The sequence below is a fragment of the Schistocerca piceifrons genome, chromosome 8, assembly GCF_021461385.2.
Source record: "Schistocerca piceifrons isolate TAMUIC-IGC-003096 chromosome 8, iqSchPice1.1, whole genome shotgun sequence".
Classification (NCBI taxonomy): domain Eukaryota; kingdom Metazoa; phylum Arthropoda; class Insecta; order Orthoptera; family Acrididae; genus Schistocerca; species Schistocerca piceifrons.
The window spans coordinates 340,083,561-340,109,349 of NC_060145.1; the positions used below are offsets into that span (position 1 = coordinate 340,083,561).

Below are 25,789 nucleotides of genomic sequence, written 5' to 3' on the forward strand. Positions count from 1 at the left end.
CACTCCCTATCGTGGAGTAATCAAAATCAAGCCCTGCCAGAATAACTCACCACTTTCACTGAGCTTCACCATGGAAAATAAATCCAAATAGTCTCACCCAACCCTTTATGTATTGTACAATCTCAACAACAGCACGGACCTCCACCAGACAAATGTAGAATTCTTTCCGAACATGACTCCACCAAATAGCATCCCATCAGAATCGGGAACAGAAAATAGACTAGACTGGCGAATATTCTTTCAAATAAGAATGGTCTCATGTGTTGGTCGAAAACAAAGCGACTCCCCAAAGATGTGAAACTGCTTCAGTGACCACGCAAAGAGATTACTGCAGAACTTACATCGATTAATCAAAACTGATTAGGGCAGACCCGCGTAAAGTAGTGATCCAGTAAAAGTACAGTATAATGGGAAGAAACGAAAGTGCCAACAGTACAGGAAAATTTCACATTCCTTACACGACAATTTCATTTCATCTTCACCAGTCTCCTGCCAAGTACAATCTCAAAGTCTTCCAGTGATTTGATTTCTGTCTTTCCCACTGACCAGATTTCGCACGCATATTGTAATCACAGTTTTTTATAAATCTTGTTCTGATGTCAAAATTCAGTTAGTAAAAATTTCTTTTTATGGAATAACCCTTTAGCTTGCGCAATCCTCTCTCCTATGCCTTTCTTGGGTCTTCCTCGTTTATCTATTGTACTTCCGAGGTAGCAAAATTCGTCACCGTCTTCAAGAGCTACTTGAACAAGTTTAATATTTAACCATACAACGTGTCCTCCTGCTGCGTACACCGTTACCGTACTTGTTTTTCTTTCTCTCATCCATACTGTACCCATCTATTGGCATACGCTATACTCCATTAATGAATTCTTGTTCACTTTTGGTGATTACGGCACATCACAGCGAGTGTACTGTCCTGATTTCTTGCCTATGAGCTTCGAGTACGTCAATATCACAAGTGACAAGTCTGGGAATCTCCTAGCCTATGCACAGCTGGTTTTGTTCCCAATACAAGAACCGTACACGGCTTGCAACGTGCTCACCAATAATAATGGAAGCAGCTACCATCCAAACTTTCCGGCGTTATTGAAGGAGTGTAGTGCCAGAGCTAATATTGTACTGCTCTTAGTCGCTCTAGCATTTCTTACCAGTTGTTCTAGTTCGGTATTAGTCTCTTCAAAACTCATTTCGAAAAAATTTCTTCGCAGTCCTTTAGTGCCCACTCTTTTATTTCTCTCTCAGCTGCTGACTCACAGATGAGCGTTGGCTATCGCAAGTCGCTCCGATCCCTGTAAAAACTTTCCTCAGATTACGCAGCGCGTCATCCTGACAACACCTCGTTACCGCACAGTGACGATATTTTGATTTATCATGGGACCCGTGAGAATGGCTTCTACTCCATTTGTTAAGAATCTCGTATCTGAAATAACACCAAATTAATGTAATGACACTGCATCCTTCGTTCAAGATAATTAGAAAAACAAGACGTATATAAATCATCGCAAAACAGACAGAACACTATGGGCTTGCAGTAGCCTGCAAACATCTTACAGTTGACGTGAACTGTAAGTGTCCCACTACTTTACAAAATTTTAGTTCATAATGACTGTTTTTTAATGTCAGTGGTTGATGCATTTCTATCTCTCACAATTTCTAAAAGACTCGTGAAGTGTTTCACATTCTAGTAAGTGTAGTACTATTTGTATATATGAATAAGTAAAAAACAGCAGTTATAAAAGTAATATAAGCGTCATTTACGTGTGCTTCGGGGTAGTACCTTCGAGTTATTAAATCTGTTGGATTTATCAAATGTATGTTTCTGTCAAATGAGACATAATGCTTTTACGCAGCGTTGTCAATGTTCTGGACAGGTTTACAAGTCTTTATAATGATAGTTTTCGCGTTTATCTGCCATTGCTATCTTCCGAATTGAGCGGCCGATATTTTTCCGATAGACTGGTGACATGTCACCAGTCTCACGAATTCTACACACCAAACTGAATAATCGTTTGGTTTCCACTTCCGCAGAGATTTTGCAAATTTCGCTGAGATATATTCTATCCCTTCTGGCGGTCCGGAGTGGCCGAGAGGTTCTAGGAGCTTCAGTCTGGAGCCGCGCGACCGCTACGGTCGCAGGTTCGAATCCTGCCTCGGGCGTGGATGTGTGTGATGTCCTTAGGTTAGTTAGGTTTAAGTAGTTCTAAGTTCTAGGGGACTGATGACCTCAGATGTTATGTCCCATAGTGCTCAGAGTCATTTGAACCATTTCTTATCCCTTCTGCCTTATAGCTACATCTACATCTATATACATACTCCGTACAGTGCGTGACGGAGAGTACATGTAACACAACTAGTTTTCCTTTCCTTTTCCGCTCGCAGACAGAGCGAGGGTAAATCGACTGTCTATACGCCTCAGTATGAGCCCTAATTTCTCGTAGCTTTTGTTCGTGGTCTCTATGCGAAATGTATGTTGGCGGCAGTAGGATAGTTCTGCAATCAGCTTCAAAAGCGGGTTCTCTAAACTTTCTCAGTGGTGTTCTTCGAAATGAATATCTTCTTCCGTCCAGCGATTCCCACTTGTGCTCCCAAAGCTCATCTACAACACTTGCATGCTGATCGAACGTACCACCAACAAATCTAGCACCTCGCCTCTGAACTGATTCAATGTATTCTTTCAATCCGACCTAGTACGGATCCCAAACACCCGAGCAGTACTCAAGAACAGATCGCCCTAGCATTCTATATGCGGTCTCCTTTACACATGAACAACACTTTCCTAAAATCCTCCCAATAATCGAAGTCGACCATTCGCCTTCTTAGCCACAATTATCACATGCCCGTTCCATTTCATATAGCTTCGCAGTGTTACGCCCAGATACTTAAACGACGTGACTGCGTCAAGCAGGTCTCAGCCAATGCTGTATCCGAACATTTTTTCTACACTAAGATCCACCTGCCATTCATCACACCAACAAGACATTTTGTCTACGTTAACCTACTGTCACTTATCTTCGACACCTTCCAATGCAGCACAGCGTCATCAGCAAACAACCGCAGATTACTGCCCCTCTGTCTGCCAGATCATTTATGTATATAGAGACTAGCAACGGTGCTATCACACTCTCCTGGGGCACTCCTGATGTTACCCCAGTCTCCGATGAACACTCGCTGTCGAGGACAACAAATAAATGGTTCAAATTGCTCTGAGCACTATGGGACTTAACTTCTTAGGTCATCAGTTCCCTAGAACTTAGAACTACTTAAACCTAACTAACCTAAGGACATCACACACATCCATGCCCGAGGCAGGATTCGAACCTGCGACCGTAGCGGTCGCGCGGTTTCAGACTGTAGCGCCTAGAACCGCTCGGCCACCCCGGCCGGCCGAGGACAACATACTGAGTCATATTACTTCAGAAGTCTTCGAACCATTCACAAATCTGGGAGCCTATTCCGTATGCATGTACATTCGTAAACAGTCTACAGTGAGGTCCCGTGTCTAATGCTTTTCGGAAATCTGCATGTTGCCCTTCATCCACAGTTCGCAGTATATTACGTTTCTGGGTTTCGCACGAGCGATGCTTTCTAAATCACTGCTGTTTCGTGGACATTAGCTTTTTGATCTCAAGGTCATTTATTGCATTAGGACTCAGAATATGTTCTAGAACTCTGCAGCAGACCGATGTTACGATCACTAGTCCCTAATTTTGCGGGTCCGTTCTCTTAGCCTGTAATATACAGAAGTGACCTGCGCGTTTTCCAGTCGCTTTGCGCTGGCTGAGAGCTTCGCGATAAATGCAAACTAAGTAAGAGGCCCATTCTTCGTAAAAATGAATTGGGATTCCAATCTGATCTCAAATTTTCCACAGTCCTTTTAAATTCTAATATTGGATCCCCTATCTCTTCCAGATCGACTCGAATTTCTTCTGTCGCTTCATCAGACACCACCTCCAACTCATAGAAGCCTTCGGTGTACTCCTTTCACGTACCCGCTCTCTCCGCCTTTAACAGTAGAAACCCCACTGCACTTAATATTACCACCCTTGCTTTTAATTTCACCGTAGGTTGTTTTGACTTTTCTATGTGCTGAGTCTGTCCTCGCATCGATCTTTTTTTTTCCTTCGTTTTCTTCACATTTTTTCCTGCAGCCATTTCGCATTGGCTGCCCTTTTTATTTCTCTCTTAACTGATTTATATTGCTGCATTCCTGTTTTTTTCTGGACATTTTTGTACGACCTTTTCTAGCAACAGAATTATTTCTTCTGTTACCAAACGCTTCCTCGCAGTTACGATCCTTGTACCCATGTTTGTCTATTCTAGCCATTTTTAGTGATGTCCACTCTTCTTCAACGCAACTGCCTACTCTGACATTCCTCACCGCAGTGTGCACATCATTAGTGAACGAACGCATCACATTGTTCCTCAGTACTTTTGTATGCTACTCCTCCCACACTGATTCTTCCGGACGATCCTCTTCAACTTCAATCTACTCTTCATCATTACGAAATCGTGATCTGAATCTATATCTGTCCCTGGGAACGCCTTACAATTAAGTATCTGCTTTCTGAATCTTTGTATGGCCATGACGTAATCTTGCTGGAACCGTCCCGTGTTTCCGAGTCTTCTCCTAGTATACCTCCTCCGCTTGTGATTCTTAAACAGAGTTTTCGCTATTACCACCTGAAATTAGTCTTCTCCACTGTCATTCTTGCTGTCAACTCATATTTTTCCATAAACCTTTCTTCTTTTCTTTCCCAACAACCCCCTTCAATCCTCCATGATTATTAGATTTTCATCTCCGTTTACATACTGAATTACCTGATCAATATCGTCATATACTTTCTCTATCGCCTTCGACGTATATACCTGAATTATCGTAGTCGGCACTGGTTTGCTGTCGAATCTGTTAAGAATAAAACTGTCACTGAACTGTTTACAGTAGCTTACTCTATGCCCCGCTTTGCTATTCGTATTGATACTACCCTATATACGTCTGACCAGAAATCCTTGCCTTCTTTCCATTTCACTTTACGAACTCTGGATTGAGCCTTTACATTTCCCTTTTCCTATTAGGTTTAAACTTCTAACATCTCATGCTGTGACACGTAGAATGTTACTCCTTCGTTGTTTATTCCATCTTATTCTCATGGTCACCTCCCATTTGGCAGTACCCTTCACGAGATCCAAATGGGGGACTAAAGTGGGATGTCTGCCAATGGAGAGGTCATAGTGAGTGTAATTATGTAATACGAAGATCACTGAATGTGTGATTGAGAGCTAACAGTAACAACTACATACTCTGGAGCTACGAAGAAACATGTTGCCAACTACCTTGCTCGCTGTATGTTGTAAGGTGGTGCCTTGTAGCAGAATGGGGCCCTGAGAGACTTACACATGAGTGTCATTGCTGTGACAGCCATGTGTACATTTCCAGCATAACAAGGCATTATAGTGATAGCTGTTCTGAGTCTGACTGTTGGCAGAGACATCTGGGGAGGATGCGACTGCTGGTGGTGGTGGCGAGTGTGTGGCTGGTGGCCGCCGTGGGGCAGGCAGGGGCCAAGCCGCCCAACATCGTCTTCATCGTCGCCGACGACATGGTGAGTCGCCATGCACTGAAATCCTTTTTTGTTAAGTTTTCAAGAGGGACTGTCGGACAGATGCGCTCAACTATAGCTGTAGGTGTACATCACTGACATCAGTTGTTAGAATTATGGGACACGTTTTGCGGCAGCATTTTATGACCTCTTTGGATAGTGAAAATTTCTATCGCAGTTTATTAGATCGTGCAAGTTTATCACATGTAAGGCAACCTTATACTGTGTGACATGGAGTAGAATGAACTCGACTCATCAGAATCACAATGTCATGACTATGGTCTTCAAAGTTAATAGTTCACTTTACTTTTTGCCAATCTGGGAACCAGGTAGGATCAAAGCGAACTGAGTTGTTAAGTTTACGATCTCTCTTATTATTAAGCACAGATCTAAAGATTGTACTGGCAGTGGAATAGAAAGTGAAAGCTTTCACTTAGTTTCGATCCCACAAATTATTCGTCTCGTCTCTAGGTTTGAGGCGTATTACTGACAACCGTGATAAATCGATTGAATAATAAAGAGAAGTTATGGTTAAACTACCAACAACCACAACATCTGTAGTTGTAAACTTTCGAATTAAATGGCTTTTCTACTTTAAGCTCTATATGGTTGCAGATAGCAAACTGTTGAAAGGAAAGCAAGTACAACCCAAAACATAAAAACCATAAAACCACAGCATGTGTTAACAAGGTGTACCTGTACATCTACAGAAATTCGTCTGTTTTTCAGATTTGTAAGTACCAGCTTAAAGACCCAATTTTATATTTGCATGCATATTAAAGAATATCTTTCGTGCTCAGTAAAAAGGAAATAGAAGCTCACAGACGACGGTGAAATTACAGCGAAATGCGTCTGAGTTACAGAAAGAAAGAAAAAAATGGTGTGTAGCTCAAGGCGGACCCCCCCTCCAAAAACAAGAGTGCAAGTCATTTTTCAGCGTATTAAGTAAGAGGTAACGCCATAGCAGATAGTATTCTTGTAGTTTGCTATGGCTAGTCACTTCTTTCCTCATTGGTGTTGGTCTATCTAAGCACTCCTTTTTTTTCAATCTGGACGCGCAAAATTTTGAAAATCTGATTTTTTACATCGGCCAACATTCCTTAAATGGAAAATCCTGTGATATCTCAGAGGATCAGAATAAAATGGCGCTCTGAACTGACTGAGATCTGCTACTGACTCATAAATCCTCTGCAGTCCATGTGCTAGGCACAGTCTCACCTCTGATCCCACAAAAACTGCATATGTTAATACCTTAGCCATAACGTCTATTTATTATTCAATCGGTTTACGAGGTTCGACACTAGTACGCAATAGACATAGGGACGAGAAGAATAACCTGTGGGACGGAAACTAAGTGAAAAGGTCTTTAGTAATAAACAGAGAAAATGAGAAAATGAAATATTCTATAGGGAAAATAGCACTCAACTTTGTGGTTTGAACACAGAACAATTCCAGCGTTACGGAGGACAGTACCGGAACAGCCGTGAAAACTGGAATGGGAACATTACAGTCTTAAGATAGGAAAATAATATCGTACATTTTCAAGATTATTGAGAAAAATGGGTGCTTCAAAGGAAAAAGAGCAGGAAGATAATATTTCGTGAGAATGTAGTTCACAACCTAAATAAATTGCGTAAAAGTTTAAAACAACGGTTAAGAATAAAGGTTTGGAGAAAATTATGTTATAAATTAAACGTGAACAATAAAAGGAAGGGGGAAAAAAGAAGGTGACACCATTTGAAGAGTGACACTACGTAAGGCTTTAAAAATTTCCTGTATCAGAGTGTCTGGATTTTCGGTACAGGAATTGTGGAATACGAAATGTTTGGAACGTCTCATAAAACTGAAGACTACACTACTGACCATGCAAATTGCTAAACCAAGAAGAAACGCAGATGATAAACGGGTATTCATTGGACAAATATATTATACTAGAACTGACATGTGGTTACATTTTCACGCTATTTGGGTGCATAGATCCTGAGAAATCAGTACCCAGAACAACCACGTCTGGCCGTAATAACGGCCTTGATACGCCTGGGCATTGAGTCAAACAGAGCTTGGATGGCGTGTACAGGTACAACTGCCCATGCAGCTTCAACACGATACCACAGTTCATCAAGAGTAGTGACTGGCGTATTGTGACGAGCCAGTTGCTCGTCCACCATTGACCAGTCGTTTTCAATTGGTGAGAGATGTCGAGAATGTGCTGGCCAGGGCAGCAGTCGAACATTTTCTGTATCCAGAAAGGCCTGTACAGGACCTGCAACATGCGGTCGTGCATTATCGTGCTGAAATGTAGGGTTTCGCAGGGATCGAATAAAGGGTAGAGCCACGGGTCGTAACACATCTGAAATGTAACGTCCATTGTTCAAAGTGCCGTCAATGCGAACAAGAGGTGATCGTGACATGTAACCAATGGCACCCCATACCATCACGCCGGCTGATACGCCAGTAGGGGCGATGACGAATACACGCTTCCAATGTGCGTTCACCGCGATGTCGCCAAACATGGATGCGACCATAATGATGCTGTAAACAGAACCTGGATTCATCCGAAAAAAATGATGTTCTGCCATTCGTGCACCCAGGTTCGCCGTTGAGTACACCATCGCAGGCGCTCCTGTCTGTGATGCAGTGTCAAGGGTAACCACAGTCATTGTCTCCGAGCTGATAGTCCATGCTGCTGCAAAAATCGTCGAACTGTTCGTGCAGATGGTTGTTGTCTTGCAAACGTCCCCATCTGTTGACTCAGGGATCGAGGCGTGGCTGCACGATCCGTTACAGTCATGAGGATAAGATGCCTGTCATCTCGACTGATAGTGATACGAGGCCGTTGAGATCCAGTCCGGCGTTCCGTGTTACCCTCCTGAACCCACCGATTCCATATTCTGCTAACAGTCATTGGATCTCGACCAAGGCGAGCAGCAATGTCGCGATACGATAAACCGCAATCGCGATAGGCTGCAATCCGACCTTTATCAAAGTCGGAAACGTGATGGTACGCATTTCTCCTCCTTACACGAGGTATGACAAGAACGATTCACCAGGTAACGTCAACTGCTGTTTGTGTATGAGAAATCAGTCGGAAACTTTCCTCATGACAGGACGATGTAGGTGTCGCCACCGGCGCCAACCTTGTTTGAATGCTCTGAAAAGCTAATCATTTGCATATCACAGCATCTTCTTCGTGTCGGTTAAATTTCGCGTTTGTAGCACGTCATCTTTGCGGTGTAGCAATTTTAATGGCCAGTAGCGTAATATTGGAAAATAATATCGTTCATTTTGAAGATTATTCGGAAGAAATGGATGCTTTAAAGGAAAAAGAGCAGGAAGATAATCTTTCATGAGAATGTAGTCTACAATATAAATACATTGCGTCAAATTTTAAAATAACGATTAAGGATAAAGGTTTGGAGAACATTATGTTATAAATTGAAAGTGAACAATAAAAGGACGGGGGAAAGAAGAAGGTGAAACTATTTGAAGGGTGGCAGTTCGTAAGGCTTTAAAAATTTCATGTATCAGAGTGTCTGGATTTTCGGTACAGAAATTGTGGAGTACGAAACGTTTGGAACGTCTTATGAAGCTGAAGACTAGCTTTGTTGGATACGCGATTTAATAGCCAAACAGGGAGGAAACAGTTTTCTTCAGCTTATTCAAACGCGTGACACGGAACAGTGGTAAACAGATATAATCGATGACATTTTGTCTTTATATTTCATGGCGCTTCCCTCAGTACCACTGTATCTTTAATCCGTTAATCCACCGTAATACCTGTGTAAAATAGGCCCAAATGATTAATAATAAAATACGGTAGTTTCATTACAGACGTGTGCTCATGAGCTAAGGAATGTGTGTGACGTAGCAAAACGTGTTGCAGGGCTGGAACGACGTGAGCTTCCACGGTTCGGACCAGGTGCCCACGCCCAACATCGACGCCTTGGCGTACCACGGGGTGATCCTCAACGGCCACTACGTGCAGCCAGTCTGCACGCCGTCCCGGTCGGCCATCATGACCGGGAAGTACCCCGTCCGGCTGGGTGAGTCTGACGTCAGCGACGGTCCGTGCTTAGCGCTGCACCAGCGCTTTCTCATTATAATGCCATGTGAGAAGATTGATCACAGGAAACTCCTCTAGTGTCTCTCAAACTTGCTTTGTGTATAGTCCCTTTCATGTTACCTCTGTGTAAGTTTTCGTTCTGGTTCTCAATTTCTGATACCTCTTCTTCAATTGGAAGTAGAATTGTAACCCACTTCCTTCCTACGACCTCGTCAGTAATTGTGATATTTGTGTGTTCAAGCCCCTTTTGTTTACTCAGCTAACTGCAGAGAGCAAATGCTGTTGCGTTACCAGCAGATGGATTGCTCCACTGGTTTTCCATCTACGTGTGTGCGCTGTGACATTGGACACATCGTGTTGTTGCAGGCATGCAGGGCCACGTGATCCTGGGGGACGAGGTGCACGCGCTGCCCGAGGGCAAGATCCTGCCGCAGTACCTCAAGGACCTGGGCTACGTGACCAGAGCCATCGGCAAGTGGCACCTGGGCCACTACTCCAAGGTCTACACGCCCACCTACCGCGGGTTCGACTCCCACCTCGGCTACTGGAACGCCGGCGTCGGCTACTACGACTACATATTTGCAGACCAGGTAACCAGTCGGCTTCTTTTTTGCACTACAAGTCACCTCTTTTTTTTATAATTCAGTCACGAAACTTTTTGGATTACGGGATTGTGCGCTTGGGCCCCTAACGCAATAGTATAAGATCCTTAAGCTGATGGTTTTAAGGCTTTTGGTGTTTTACATAGCCCTCCATGCACTGAGCCTTCTTAGAATCATGTGAAATAGTTATAAAAGCCCTTCTTTGAGATGTTGTTCAACTCAAGCGTCACGTTGGCCTGAGTGTCGGTTATTTCGTCAAAGCGTTGCCCCTTCATGAGAATTTCGGCATTTTGTTGTTTTGTGGTAGGTTCGTGTTGATAATCGTTATTCGTGATGATTTTTTTTTTTTTTTTTTGAGAAAAGCTTGTTTTACATTTCAATCAAGTCGTGGCAGGCATCCATGCATCGTTGTTTTTGTTTGAAAGGTGTGCTGGACAAACTCTGCACACATTTTCCTCTTCTTCAAAGTTTTGTACATGGCTGCACGTTCAGAGACCGTGAATAGTTGCAACTGAAAGAAAACAGCCCTCGGTCACTGTTTTTAACAAATTAACTGGGTTTCAACACTGCTAGAAGTGTCTTCCTCAGAATTTAAATCAAAGAATGGTCTATAACATGGTCACAGAATTATGACTAAAAACGTATGATACAGAGTATAAGTACAGAATCATCGTAAAAGACTGGCAGTACTTATATATCATTTATAAAATAATAAATATGCCAAAAGGGCATTAGTCACAAAGATATTTAAGATAAAATTGTGATGGCGAGCCACTAAGGTCTCCTCGTTACCTGCGCGGTTACAGATTTTGTGACTAATGCCCTTTTGGCATATTTATTATTTTATAAATTACATATAAGAATTGCCAGTCTTTCACGATGATTCTGTACTTATACTCTTATACTCTGTATCATACGTCTTTAGTCATAATTCTGTGACCATGTTATAGACCATTCTTTGGCCGCGCGGGATTAGCCGAGCGGTCTCAGGCGCTATTTCATGGACTGTGTGGCTGGTCCCGGCAGAGGTGCGAGTCCTCCCTTGGGCATCGGTGTATGTGTTTGTCCTTAGGATAATTTAGGTTAAGCAGTGTGTAAGCTTACGGACTGATGACCTGAGCAGTTAAGTACCATAAGATTTCACACACATTTGAACAGACCAGTCTTTGACATAAATTCTGAGGAAGACACTCCTAGCAGTGTTGAAACCCGGTTAATTCGTTAAAAATAGTGACCGAGGGCTGTTTTCTTTCAATTGTGTCTTCTTCAAAGTATTGTGTAGAATGTCTTGAACGTGGATTTAGAGATGTTGCGAGATACAACAACGTTGACGTACTACAGTAGCACGTCCACGGTTCAACTCTGTCAGCACACAACTGACTTGCCGAATACACGTCTCTTGTTTACAGTATTTGGTTCAAGCTACCGCCGTAGTTATTGAGCTGACGTCGGGTATACGCCAGGAATAAAATCAGTCTCTGAGCTTTCTGTAGAGACGATGTATTAACTACCACAGCTTAACTACAGGCTCAGACGCTTCTCCTGATGCGATAACGAGACACTTCTTGATGTCAATCTCTACTCCGCACTGAACAATGCCTCTGACAAATGTCATCAGGTACATACGTGCAACGTTGGTTTCAAACTTACATAATATCTCCACATTGCGTTAGACAAAAAGTTCCACGTTACTTTCATTGTCTCGGAATGGCCTCTGTTTGATATCATGAATGGACAAACACCTGTGATCTTATTGCCCGCCCATAAGATGCAAAACGTTCTGTGTATTTTTGGTACATCAGCCAGGTGTGTAATGAATTTGGTGATTTTAGTTTCTGAACTCGTAATTTCATTGCGCTCCCTTACATTATAAAGCATTGTGGGCATTAGACTGACGTGTGTCATATTACGACGACACAGGCGATTATCCTTCGGTAATGGCTTCTTGACCAGAGGTGATCTTTTTTCTCGATCATTAATTCGTTTTTTGATAGGATTGTTACAAGAACTATAAAAATTTCTTGTTATTGTGGAGAGTAAATGAGGTTCTCTGAGTAAAACCACATCACACTTGTGGCTGAGTGATATCCTTTCACTAGATGGTTTCTTGACTACCAACTGTCCTTCACATGCAGTGTGTAAGACGCGGAGAACAACACGAGCTTCTCTGAGACAATGTCCCGTCGGTAGCTGAGTGTTGCGTTTTCCCCGGCAGGGTGCCCACGGGTACGACCTGCGCGAGAACCTGACGACGGCGTGGCAGTACAACGGCAAGTACGCGACGGACGTGTTCACCGAGGAGGCGGAGCGGCTGATCCGGGACCACGACACGGAGCGGCCGCTGTTCCTCTACTTGGCGCACCTCGCCTGCCACCCCGGGGACCACTCGCAGCTCATCAACGCCCCGCAGGACCTCATCAACAGCTTCTCCTACATCTCGCACCCTGACCGCCGCATACTCGCAGGTGACCCGTGTCGCACTCTGTTACTGCTTTCCGTCCTCCTATGAACACCTTCACCACCAGTGAGGTGATATTGGGACGGAACATTTAGTGTCCAAAGTGGCACTTCAGCGTGTTGTTCATAGCTTATGGTATTAATATGACTCAGATATTGTTATACACCACGGTCTGTAAATTATGGTATAATAAGTGGGAATATTCTTATGTTGACAGCGGTGATGGCAAAGATGGACGAGTCTGTGGGGCGTGTGGTGACAGCCCTCCACGAGCGCGACATGCTCAACAACTCCATCATAGTGTTCGTCGCCGACAACGGGGCGGGCAGCGACGTCAACTGGGGGTCCAACTTCCCGTTCAGAGGCGTGAGTTAAATCCTCCTATACTCTCGTACAGTCTGAAGTCGGAATTGTGTTGTGTTATTTTGGACACATTTTCTTAATGAAATGTAATCCCCTTCGTAGCCATCCTCCGTAGCCGAGATCGCTAACACACGTTTTTGTCCTGGAGCTGACTCTGAGGCAGACTCGTTCGAATCCTGGTCTATTTGGTGCTATTCGAGAGAAAAATATCTGCCGGCACCAGGTTTCACCTTCTGCCTTCTCTCTTCATCATCGTACAAGATAAATATAACACTAGCTGTACAAGCCTGCATTACACTGACCTAACCTCTATATAGAGCCAACGGCCTTGCCGCAGTGGTAACACCGGTTCCCGTCAGGTCACCGAAGTTAAGCGCTGTCGGCCTGTCACTGTTCTGAAACGGGGTGCACTCAGCCCTTGTGAGGCCAACTGAGGAGCTACTTCGGTCTCGTAAACTGACATACAGCCGGGAGAGCGGTGTACTGACCACATGTTCCTCCATATCCGCATCCAGTGGCCCCGGTAGGCTAAGGATGACACGGCGGCCGGTCGGTAGTATTGGGCCTCCACAGCCTGTTCGGAATGAATTTAGTTTTTTAGTTTAATCTCTATATAGACACGTGTGAAACACCTCTCGTTTCTCCGTAAGGAAAGGCGCCAATGAGTGTGGAGGAAGAACAACATTTTCAACAGGAGGCTGAGCCGAAACAGTGGGATTTCAGGTCTACGATATCATACATTTACGTTTTTACTGCTCTATAGCGTCAAGTGTCCTAATTGCAACGTAGTGGTTGCACTCTTGGTTTTGGAAGGACCATAAAACTCTTACAGCGGGTATAGGAAGATGTTATTGCTCTCTTCCTCCTGTTGATGGTTCCTCTGGAAATATGCAACAAAAGCTATAGGCAACCCTGTCTACGTTGGTGGCACAGAGCAGAAGAGGAATGTGAGAACCGCTCTCAGAGGGAAATATATCGTACAATATTTCACAACTGATTTATTAAACAGCAAAAATTACGAAAGGTAATTACAATACTCGTATCAAACAGCCACATTTGATTAAACTTAGGAGTTCAGCCAGTAAACAAATCAGAATATGAGACTCAGAGAACTTCCATTCAAAATGATGAACTCTGTGACACTGTAATTATTCGAAAATCATAAAGTAATCTTACATATTTTTTTATAATTTTCAGTGCGATAGCGTCCGCAGCTGCGATGAATTTTTGAATGATTTCTTGAAGCCTTCAGCTGCCATTTTCTTTATTTCCTGTACGATTGTACAATTTCCGCCTTAGGCCATTTTCAAGTATTTTATGGACAAGTTTTTGGTAACAGATTATGCCATATACGTCCTTGCTCCTATGACATCATGTTATGCTCATAAATTAGTTCGAGGTGTTCACGCTATTTTAGGAGCACGTTACTTTTGAGCAGTTGTTGAAAGCTTACCAAAAATTCATCCATAAAATACTTGAAAATGGCGTAAGGCCGATACAGTCGTACAAGAAATAAAGAAATTGGAAAGTAAAGGCTTCAAGAAATCATTCAGAAAAAATTATATTGTTGAAAATAGTGGCCTAGTTCACTGTCTTAAAGATTTGCGTCACTGAGTAGTGACTCTGTTAATAATGTTTAATGATCACAATATAATCTTATATAAAAGGCCAGCTTGGATTAGAGATATTACGAAAAAATATCGGCAAAGACACGAACAAAATTTATCCAACAGAATGAAACGCTACTCTCCACAGTAAGTGGTGACTGTGGTGACTATGGAAATGACTTATTCAATGATATTACTCCAAGCACCAAATGACCCTAACAGCAAGTAACTGCCATGAGAGGAATACAATAAGATGTTATATTACTGCTCCGCCAACACGTGGAAGTCCGGCACCAAATCGCTCAGTGTTCCTCGCACCAACGGAATGAAAACTGAAGTAGACACGCCAGCCGGCTGGTTGCCGTCAGGGACAACTCTCCACAGGTGGCACGTACCTGTTTGCCTGAGCCAACGTGAGGCCATCAGCGTCCTCCATATGGCCCAGCGGCCTCACTTGCCAAAACAGACGGGAAAACCACCTTGAACGGACTGTGCCAATCGCTCCTCAGTTGATACTTCTGTATCGTTCCCGCCGCTGGCTTCTCCAGGAAGCCCAAGACATTGTCGTTGGATCTTCTTCTTCTGCAACCTGCTGGTGGCTCGAATTGAAATTTCCAGATTAATCGCTTTCGTATTGCCTCACCTGTCCCTTGCAAAATGTCATGTTTCAAATTACAGCTGTTCACAGAGAACTGCTTCAAGAGTATGGTGTTATATTTTCTGGCCAACTTGTGTCCTTTCAATGGTCAGAAAACCCCAGATTCGGCGATTTCCTAAGGATGATGGTGGTTCTTCCCAAGTTATCTATTCATTGGAAGCATAATCAATTTTCTTTAAGTAAGAGTTTTTCAAAAACCATCAGACCCAGAAAAAGGCCACTGCAGTCGTGGCCGAAACGTTGGTTTTTTCTCCAGCAGCAGTAGTTTTTACATTATGACGCGGTACCATACCCAGGAAACCTTTATGTCGACTGACTTGTGCCACGGAAGCCAACGCAACTGTATTTTTCAAAAATGTTTAGCAGTGTGTTTCTCAGATATTGTTCTACTACCTAAATTTCGTTCAGAGGTATTGTGAAAAAAAGATTGAGTGGGTTCAAAGTACATGTTATATTTCGTCACAGGGTGTTTCAAAGGGGTGACAGATCACGTCATGCGAAACAACTTTTGTTAGAGAGAAAATGTTCGCTGACACCTCCCAGAGACGCCAGAAGTCCCTTAGCATTCACTGTTACTGTGAAGAAGAAGCTTCACCGAACTAATAAAGTCTATTAACCATGTGTGGAGCACACTATCTACCCCAGTAAACATAGATTTTCAACAAGAAAATCTGTGAGTGTCTCTAACCGGGGGAAGATATTTTAGAAGTGAATGAGTAATTTCATTTATGCTCGTTCTACCGCCTTTCACACGGAACAGATGTCTGGTTGATAGGCAACACACATTGCATACGAGTGCCGCAAAATGCCTGTGCCCTGCTGCCTATCAGGTGCATAACCAGTCTTAACGAAGCCTAACCTAGCCGGGAAAACTTCAGCGAATATTTTGTCGCTAACAAATATTTCTCCCCATGGCGCTATCTATCGGCCCTAAACGTCTGTCGCAATGACTCTGAAACACCCATTATATGCAATACAAGAGTGCCAGAATATGCGCAGAAGCCTGCAACTCCATGTGCTGAAACTAAGGTGGTCAGCAAGTACAGAACAAATTTTGAAATACCAGAAGGCTCCTTGTGAGAGGCACAATATATTACTTTCAACGATATAGTAACCGAGTAGTGTTCATCATAGGGAGACTAGAGGGAATCCCATACATGCAAGGATATAAAACATTCTTTCACACAACACTCGAGAGCGTAATGGGGAAGGAGATGCATAATACATGTGTACGTACTTCACAGCTTCCTCCGTATACTTTGCGGCGGTTTGCGGAACAATAATGTAGTTGCAGTATGTGCAGTACACATTCTATCTGTGTCTGCCTGAAGAGATGTACACTTGCCGTATTTGAGTGAAACAATTGTTTTTCTTATGTACTGTGTCCCGAAACGCTGCATTAAATTTCTTACCTATAGAACATTATATGCAATTTGTAATACGGTACGTGTCATGCTGTGACGTGTCGCGTTGCTTTGTTTGCAGATAAAGAACAGCCTGTGGGAGGGTGCGGTGCACGGCGTGGCTGCCGTGTGGAGCCCCCTGCTGCAGATCACGTCCAGGGTGGACCACGAGCTGATGCACATATCGGACTGGCTGCCCACGCTGTACGCCGCAGCAGGTATGTCCAGGGGATAGAGGTGGTGGGAAGAGGGGGCAGGGTGCTCATTTGGGAGGGCACCCAGGGAAACGGTCGCATCTGATGCAATCGTCAATACCACTCGCATGTAATGCCAGTATTTCCACACAGGACGTCCAGAGCAGTGTGGGGGGAGGGGTGGAGCTCATTTGTTGGGAGAGCTGGCCACCAGATCGGTCACGACAAATGTTGGCCATACTGGGGAGTCCCATCCTTGTGGTTGGTTGTTGTCGTCTTCACTTTGAAGTCTGGTTCGATACAGCTCCCTATGCTAGTTAGTTCTGTGCAAGCCCCTTGAGCTCTACTACTAAAACCTATATCCACTTGAACATACTTGTTGTATTCCAATCATGGTCTCGAATTTTTACCCCCACACTTCCCTCCATACGAATCTGACAATTCATTAACATCTCACAAGGAACCCTTGAATGCCAGATCGAAATTTCAATATTTAGTAAGGTTCGTTTGAAGAAAACACTTATGACAGGACAAATGTTGGCTGCCAATGAGTCTCCATGTGCATTAGTAGGGCGACAGAAAATGAGAGTCCGCAAGGGGAAGAGATCAACCTTCTACGGTATGTATGTAACATATTTCACAAAATGGACATCGTCGACGTTTAAGCAATGTTCGAAACAAACCATTAACTTGCACCTTGAACACTGAATAAAAAATAGCGCGCCACAGTGATCATAAATGTTCGCACCATCAAGAGCGAAGACGTGCTCCTTGGCAGTTACAAACCCTGCAGGACGTCCAGTTTGGTATCCACTGTTAAAGAATGCTTACACAGACAACTTTGTGCAACTGAGAACTGGTGGAATGGATAGCATGCGACCGAATGCGCAACTGTCTCTCGAGGAGCTTATTGGGAAGCTGGCTGAATTTGTCCAGTGGTTCCAGGTGAACTGCAATGTCACACACTTTTCAGGAGGGACAGTTTTCTCTTTGAAGTATGATTTTTAAATGCAGACCAGGGATCAAGGAAAAACAAGTTTTTTGACTAGCTATTGGTGAGAAGCAGTGCTCATACCATAGTCGCAGTTGTCTTACGCCCATTTTCCCACTATTGCTTGCTGTAAGGTAAATATCCCTCTCTGCCCTTGCAAGATCACGCACACGAGAAAGAATCGTAGGGGGCGGGGCTCCTCCAACTTCTCGCAGCACAATAAGTAACTTTCCAGACAATTTACCATTCAGATTAACAGCCGGCATAAATGTATAGAAATGCATCAAGTCATTGATGCTACTTATCTTGATACAACTCTCTTGGTATCTCAGATTTCCTGGAATCCTTTCATAAGCATTTCCTCTTCAAATACGGATTGGTCAGAACTGAAAGCAAATTTCTTTACTGAACGATAAGTTCGTTTATATCATCTTCGGGCGGATTCCGCAGTTTGCTATGCATCGTTAAGTTGACGGTTGGTTTGAAATGTCATTATCTTACATCTTGCAATTCTGTAGCACTTTTATGCAACTATCCACTGGTTCCCTTGATGATGATGGCGATGTTTGGTTTGTGGGGCGCTCAACTGCGTGGTTATCAGCGCCCGTACTCATACCCAATCTGTACACAGTCCAAACGGGCTACATTCATGAATGGTGATGGAATGATGAGGACAACACAAACATCCCGTCCACGGACAGAGAAAAATCCCCAACCCGGCCGGGAATAGAGCCCGGAACCCCGTGATCCACAGGCAGCAATGCTAGCCACTAGACCACCAGCTGCGGACCCACTGCTTCCCTTGAAATCACTATAATCTATGTCGTAACCGATTTGATGAGCATAAAGTAGCAGGTCACTGTCATACACATCCTATAAATTGTGTCGAGCATCCCTGAAACGCGCAAACACCAGTTTTTGTAACAAGTGCGCCTTGTCCTCCCTTGAACATCCGTAATTTTCCTAACGCACTACAATGACGCATTGCTGCGAACTTATTCAAAATCTACTCATAACTGTTTTTGTACTATGCAGAGAATGACCTTGTATGTACGTAATTATTTATAGTACCTGCTCCTTGAACAACGACTGTCCTTTTCTACGTTTCACTGGAGACAGGATTTGTGGCTTCCTGTCCGACAAGGATTATAAACTTAATGGCTCTACACATTTTTCTACATCACTTTCACTTGCTAAGCACGTTTCGTCGTGATTTTACTCCTCAGTATATTGTCCGAACAGTCGAGGGTATACGAAACCACACACATCCCACTGACTCACCTTGAAGAAATACTAATACATCATCTGCCACTTCTTTTCCACTCAGCGAAATTTCTTGGCTTCCTTTCTGATGAAATGTCAACTACTACAATTCTTTTTGTAGATATAATGCAATGTTTGCTTTGATTATCATTGCCATTGCTCTGCTTTGTATCAGCTCCACTAGCACTGTAGCACTGCTGCGAGTTACTCGTGGATTAAGCAATTCAGCTACGCTCCAGTAGTCTCATACGGTGCTCACCGTTGGGTGTCTGCAGTCCCACCCCCTGCTGCCATTGGCAACCAATGCTGTGGTTTCATGGTAGACAATGTGTGGAGTGACGAACGCCGTGAACATCTTTGGTCTTTTGCGATCCTACACACAAGGCATTCCTTGTCAGATTGTAACATGTCAACCGATCCCTTCTTTTAGACAAACTGTGCCATTTATATCTTTTACTCACAGTTCGATTCAACAGCGCTCATTAGTTGTTCGATCTTCCGATCTACTTTCGAGAATTCTTCTGTAGTTTCCCATTTGGACACCTCTTGTTCTCTTCTTGCCTGAGCTATGCATCATCCATATTCCATTTCCGTACAATGCTACACTTGACAAATACCTCTCTATTTCGGCCAGCATCAGTTATTTTGCTGCCCAATTACCAAGATTAATCTGCTGCTGTTAGTTTCCCATTTCCCAGCCTAGCTCCCTAAGTAGCGTATGATTCAATTCAGCCTCACTCAGTTACCCCTCATTTACTTTTTTGACGTTCTTTTTAGTACAGATCTTTTTGAAATGTGGTGCTTCAGAATAATGCTGAAGATTTTATGCTAATAAATAGGTATTAAATCAGTGGACAAGCGAAATTTGTGGCACAAATTGATTTAAAATAGGAGTCGCTTTAAAAGGCACATTATGAGGCACCAAGTAACTGGGGGGAGGATTAAAAGCGGAGCGGGAGACCAAGGCTTGAAAACAGTAAGCAGGTGCAAATGGATGCTGAAGGTAGCAGTCATGTACAGATAGACAGGCTTGCACAGGAGAGATCAGGGTGGGGAGCTGCATAAAACCAGTCTTAGAACAGAAGACCACAAACTACCTCTTAAAAGAACAACTTCTGTAACCAAAAACAAAGGTCCTTTGAGTTAAAGTGTGAACGTATCGTAGCGAACTGTTCATTCTGCATTAATATTGAAACGTCCTTAAATTTTATTGTAAGTTTCATAGCAGCTAGATCCAATGCAGCTCTTCTGTATGTGCACACTGAAGCCTGAATGTAGGCCCATACCCTTACGCAGCTGCCTTTTGCAGGAGGTAATGCGTCAGACCTGCCGGACGACCTGGACGGCGTGAACATGTGGCCGCGGCTGGTCTCTGGAGAGCCCAGCCAGCGCACGGAGATACTCCTCAACTACGACGAGGTGGCCGAGAACGGCGCCGTCCGCGTCGGCGACTGGAAGCTCGTCAAAGGTCAGTAGCAGCCCGGTCCGCGCTGGCGTTATCTGGAATACCACTCCACGTGTAACAACAGTACTAACGGTGCAAAGGCACAGTAAGTAGACAAGTTCAGAGATACGTTGCACAATCTGTGGTTCCAATGACCATAGAGACCAGAATAGATAACTCTGATGTGTCCTTTAGAGATATAACTACTATGTGTTAAGAGCTAGTGATATTTTATTTCGTAGGTCGAAGAATAGTTCATAACGAATTGTCTCCAGAACACAATCCAGCGGTACATCGGCAGGAACAAGAGATATTTAGATGCAAGTAGTTCTTCAGGTATTTGTATGATAGTGATATTTTGCTACCAGAGTTCTGCCATGAAAGATAAGAAAGCTCGTACAGCCAAAAGTGTGGAGAAGAATGGAAAGGACACTGTAGGATTTAGCTCTAGAAAAGGCAATCATGAATTCGAATTAATACCAGAAAAACGATTGACAGAGGACAGAGAAACATCTATGACTTTCTTTAGCAGTTAGTTAACTGGCAGAGCATTTAGAAAGGGAAGTACGAAACATAGAGTGAATAGTTTTGTGACGTTGGTATGTATCTCAAGCCATAGAATGTGTACTGTAATTTTCAGATGATGTAAGACAAAAACTTGTAAGAGAGCAAGAAGCGAGAGTATATGAAGAAGTAATAGCGACATGATGTTGGGCAGTTGCATTTAGTGTATACACAATCTGGTAAAAAGTATTCGGACACCCCTATGTAAAGAGGAATTGACCACTAGACACCACGACAGGTGGATCCTCCAGTATAAAAAGATATGGGCAGTATTGTGGTATCGATGGGTTAGTCGAGAGAGCTCAGAGACTTTGAACGTGGACTAGTTATTGCACATCACCTGAGAAACAAATCCACTGCGGACATTTCAACCCTTCCAAAGCTGTCCAAGTTGACTTTTGGCAACGACATGGAAACGTCAAGGAATAACTACAGCTAAACTAAGACCAGGTAAACCTCATGTACTGATGGAAAGGGATTTTGTGCGGGCAACTCATTTCCGAAGTAAGTGCTAAACGAAGTTTGAGGTGATCCAAGGAACGACACGACTGGACATTGGATGACGAGCCATTCAAAGAGATAGATCATGCTACACCCTGTTTGAATCCAGTGGAAAGATTTGGATTTGGCGAATGCCTGGAGAACGTTTCGTGCCATTACATCTAGTGCCAACAGTGAAATACAGAGAAGGTGATGGTATGATATAGAGGTGTCTTTCGTGGTTAGGGTGTGGCACCCTTATTGAACTTAAGTAATCGCTATATGGAGAAGGATATGAAGACATTTTCCAGAATTGTGTATTGTGTACAGTAGGGGACATAGATGATAAGTGATTGTATCAGAACGACATTGCGCAATGTCGTAAAGGAGTATTTGTGAGGTGATGGCTGGTGAACAATAACATTCTTGAAATCCATTTTTCTACCCAGAATCCCAACCTGAACGCAATAGAACACCTTTAGACTGAGTTACATCTACATCTACATCTACATACATACTCCGCAATCCACCATACGGTGCGTGGCGGAGTGTACCTCGTACCACAACTATCATCTTCTCTCCCTGTTCCACTCCCAAACATAACGAGGGAAAATTGACTGCCTATATGCCTCTGTACGAGCCCTAATCTCTCTTATCTTATCTTTGCGGTCGTTCCGCGAAATATAAGTTGGCGGTAGTAAAATTGTACTGCAGTCAGCCTCAAATGCTGGTTCTCTAAATTTCCTCAGTAGCGATTCACGAAAAGAACGCCTCCTTTCCTCCAGAGATTCCCACCCGAGTTCCTGAAGCATTTCCGTAACACTCGCGTGACGATCAAACCTACCAGTAACAAATCTAGCAGCCCGCCTCTGAACTGCTTCTGTGTCCTCCCTCAATCCGACCTGATAGGGATCCCAAACGCTCGCGCAATGCTCAAGAATAGCTCGTATTAGTGTTTTATAAGCAGTCTCCTTTACAGATGAACCACATCTTCCCAAAATTCTTCCAATGAACCGAAGACGACTATCCGCCTTCCTGCCATTACATGCTTGTCCCACTTCATATCGCTCTGCAATATTACACCCAAATATTTAATCGACGTGACTGTGTCAAGCGCTACACTACTAATGGAGTATTCAAACATTACGGGATTCTTTTCCTATTCATCTGAAATAATTTACATTTATCTATTTTTAGAGTTAGATCACCTACTTCGCTCCAAATCCCAGCATCCAACATCATTACCTTCTCTGGCTTCGGCTCTGGAGGGAGAATGGGCTGCCATTCCTACAAAGACATTCAGACACCTCACTGAAGATGGCCCCAGAATAGTTCAAGCCGTCATAAATGTAGAGGTGGACACGCCGCATATTAATGTCCAGTAATATGTGGCAGGATACTTTTATCAGATAATATACATGATATTGTAAGTAGTTTGGACAACAGCAGTAATAGCTGTGTTGGCGCGGCAGGTGTGCAGAACAATGACTACTACGCCGGGGCGAGCGGCGCTGAGGACCCGCTGTTCACGCCGGCCTACGACCCAGAGGAGGTGCTGGCCAGCCCAGTGGGGCAGGCGCTCTCCAGCGTGGTCGGGGCGTCCCCGGAGGCGGAGGACGTGCTGAGGCTGCGCGCTGAGGCGACCGTGTCCTGCCCGGAGCGGCCCGCCCACGGACTGTGCAACATCACGAGCAGCAGCGGCTGGTGCGTCTTCAACATCAGGCAGGACCCGTGCGAGGCGGGCGACGGCGCTCCCGCCGACATGCCGGAGGGCCTGGTGGACACACTGCTGGAGCGGCTGGAGACGCTGTCGCAGCCGCTGATGCCGCAGCCGGGGGCCAACGTCACGCAGACCGACCTGGCCGACCCCAAGCGCTGGAACAACACCTGGGTGCCCTGGGTCGACTGCCTCGAAGACGAAACGGATCCCATGTGCAATGTCATCACGTAGATACTTCTCTCTCGCTCAACACATATTTTGTACCAATACTTTGATGTGCCTAGTTGAAATACCAATAAAAGTGTGTCACATATCGTACTTCGTGATTTTCTCTCAATATCAGTTCCAGTGGAAAACCAACAAAAGTTGCCTGCATTAAATAGAAAAATATAGAGGAATCTTCGGTAGATATCACAGAGGGAAGCCAACTCCAAAAGCCTATTTTTGGTGGCAAAAGGTCAAATCTGTGTCTCAAGCCGGTTACCTGGAACCTCTCTATTCACCGCGGCACTAGGAGGGTTAGGGGTGATGGGCGACTCACCCCAGCCGCCTTTTACCCCAGGGAGACATCCCCAATAGTTATATTGACAGCAGGCTTAGTGGACCTGTGGCCGTCCTAGAGGGGATGGAACAGGATAAATCCTCGACCTGGTATCTCCTGGCTGGAGCCTAATAATCTACCTACTAGACCATGACGGCCATCAGTTTACGATGGCGTCCTCAAGAAAGCAATTCGTACAACTAAATGCAGTAAACACATTGTCCAGTAGCACGTAACGTAAGGCTAACCGAAAAATATGCCGTTATAAATAAGTAACAGGATTTAGACATTCAGAATTATCCATCTTCGTGTATGCAGAATAAATCAATTAGCTAGCTTGCAACCGTAAACGAGGGAAACACATTATCTACAGGACTTCAACGAGTACCGAGAACAGCATCGTGAGAGTGATGAGGGATATGCCTTATCAATGTACAGGGTTCAAAGCCAACATCAGAGTATATACTCCATTATTGCCATCCCATCCTCAAGTGTATGAGTATCCTGTATAACCTTTCAGACCTTCTATGAACTGTCAATGACTGTTAGCTTCCACATTACTAGTGACGTACAATCATATAGAACATTTGTGAGCGAAGTGGAAGAAAGAATTGCTAACAGTCCAGAGCATTACATGGTTAGCCCGGTAAGAGACTAAGTCGCCCTCGCTGGAGTGAGTGAAGATACAAGAACATAGTACAGAGTGAAAAACATAAAAGCGAATCCCTAATGAAACCGCTATCTGACTTTACGTATGAAAGGCTCTAAGACAACTAGTGCGACTTGCGGGTAAATACATTAGTACTGATTACTGCTGCCGTTTATCAGATGGCCAGCAGTCAGTATGATATTGTGAGTGCAGCTGTGATCATGTAATATGTCTTATTCTATCCCGAAGAGGATGTCTATAGTTGAGGCCTATATTCGTCCACACTCGTTTGAATTAAAAACGTCAAGCGATCATCGTAGGAAAAATTCGGAATGTCAGTTACCAGCGAAGAGTAGCATACACGATTTACTGAACAAATTGGCCAAGTGTGAGTAGGGTTCGCGCACTGAGTGTTCGGTACAAACTTAATTATGGATATATATAGTTCATTCTTGCCGAGTCCGCGGCGGGGGGTCTCGGGTTCGATTCTCGGCGGGGTCGGGGATTTTCTCTGTCTCGAGATGACTGGGTGTTGTGTGTCTTTCATCATCATTTCATCCTCATTCACTCGCAAGTCGCCGTAGTGGCGTTACAGAACTTGTGGAGCGGCGGCCGAACCGCCCCGCGAGGAGTCTCCCGGCCACCAATGCCATACGCTCATTATTATTGTTCTTGCCGAGAATCAAGAATCTGAAAATTTTTTCTCTTTTATCGATAATGGCAAAATATCGGCCCCGGGAATTCCAAGACCGTATCAAAATCTTTACACTAGTTCCTCAGACTAGCGCGAAGATACAAAAAAAGCGAGCATGGGACTTCAGTTTACATATAAGATACAAAACATTTAATATAACATTTTATTTACTTACTAAAACATGATAACACACTTCATTTTTGCATGCAGTAATATTTTTCTGTTATGCTTTTGATGGCGGATAACTGCGTTGTAAGTTCTAATGGTAAAATGATATTCTTATATGATATTACAATTTTTTCCTTTTCTTGTACTGTGGAACCTTGCTTGTCGCCAGATTTCATGAATCTAGGTCAACGTTTAGTACCATATAGGTTTTGATGAATGAGTTTGCGAGTATCAGAATATGTGCCACAAATCACCGTATCTTTTGGATGCATTGACTTAGAAGCCAAAATGTGTTTCACCAGCAAGGGACCGTAGACCTTACCCTAA

The 25,789-nt window shown here is 43.9% G+C and overlaps 1 protein-coding gene across 1 annotated transcript; it reads left to right on the forward strand.

The window, feature by feature from the left end:
• Nucleotides 1-933: 933 nt before the first annotated feature.
• Nucleotides 934-23,641, forward strand: LOC124712335 (arylsulfatase B-like). The gene is made up of 10 exons (XM_047242630.1): nucleotides 934-1,085; nucleotides 1,778-1,824; nucleotides 5,560-5,603; nucleotides 9,484-9,643; nucleotides 10,030-10,253; nucleotides 12,481-12,730; nucleotides 12,941-13,089; nucleotides 16,837-16,972; nucleotides 20,512-20,670; nucleotides 23,163-23,641. The coding sequence occupies exons 1-10, from the start codon at nucleotides 934-936 to the stop codon at nucleotides 23,639-23,641; spliced, it is 1,800 nt and encodes a 599-aa protein (XP_047098586.1).
• The last annotated feature ends 2,148 nt before the right edge of the window (nucleotides 23,642-25,789 follow it).

Bases quoted from the DNA above. Each gene is read 5' to 3' on its own strand.
- LOC124712335 (XM_047242630.1), top strand. From the start codon at position 934: ATGAGCTTCGAGTACGTCAATATCACAAGTGACAAGTCTGGGAATCTC. The intron at 10,254-12,480 runs GTAACCAGTCGG...TTTCCCCGGCAG, and splicing joins ACTACATATTTGCAGACCAG to GGTGCCCACGGGTACGACCT. The intron at 20,671-23,162 runs GTCAGTAGCAGC...TTGGCGCGGCAG, and splicing joins CGACTGGAAGCTCGTCAAAG to GTGTGCAGAACAATGACTAC.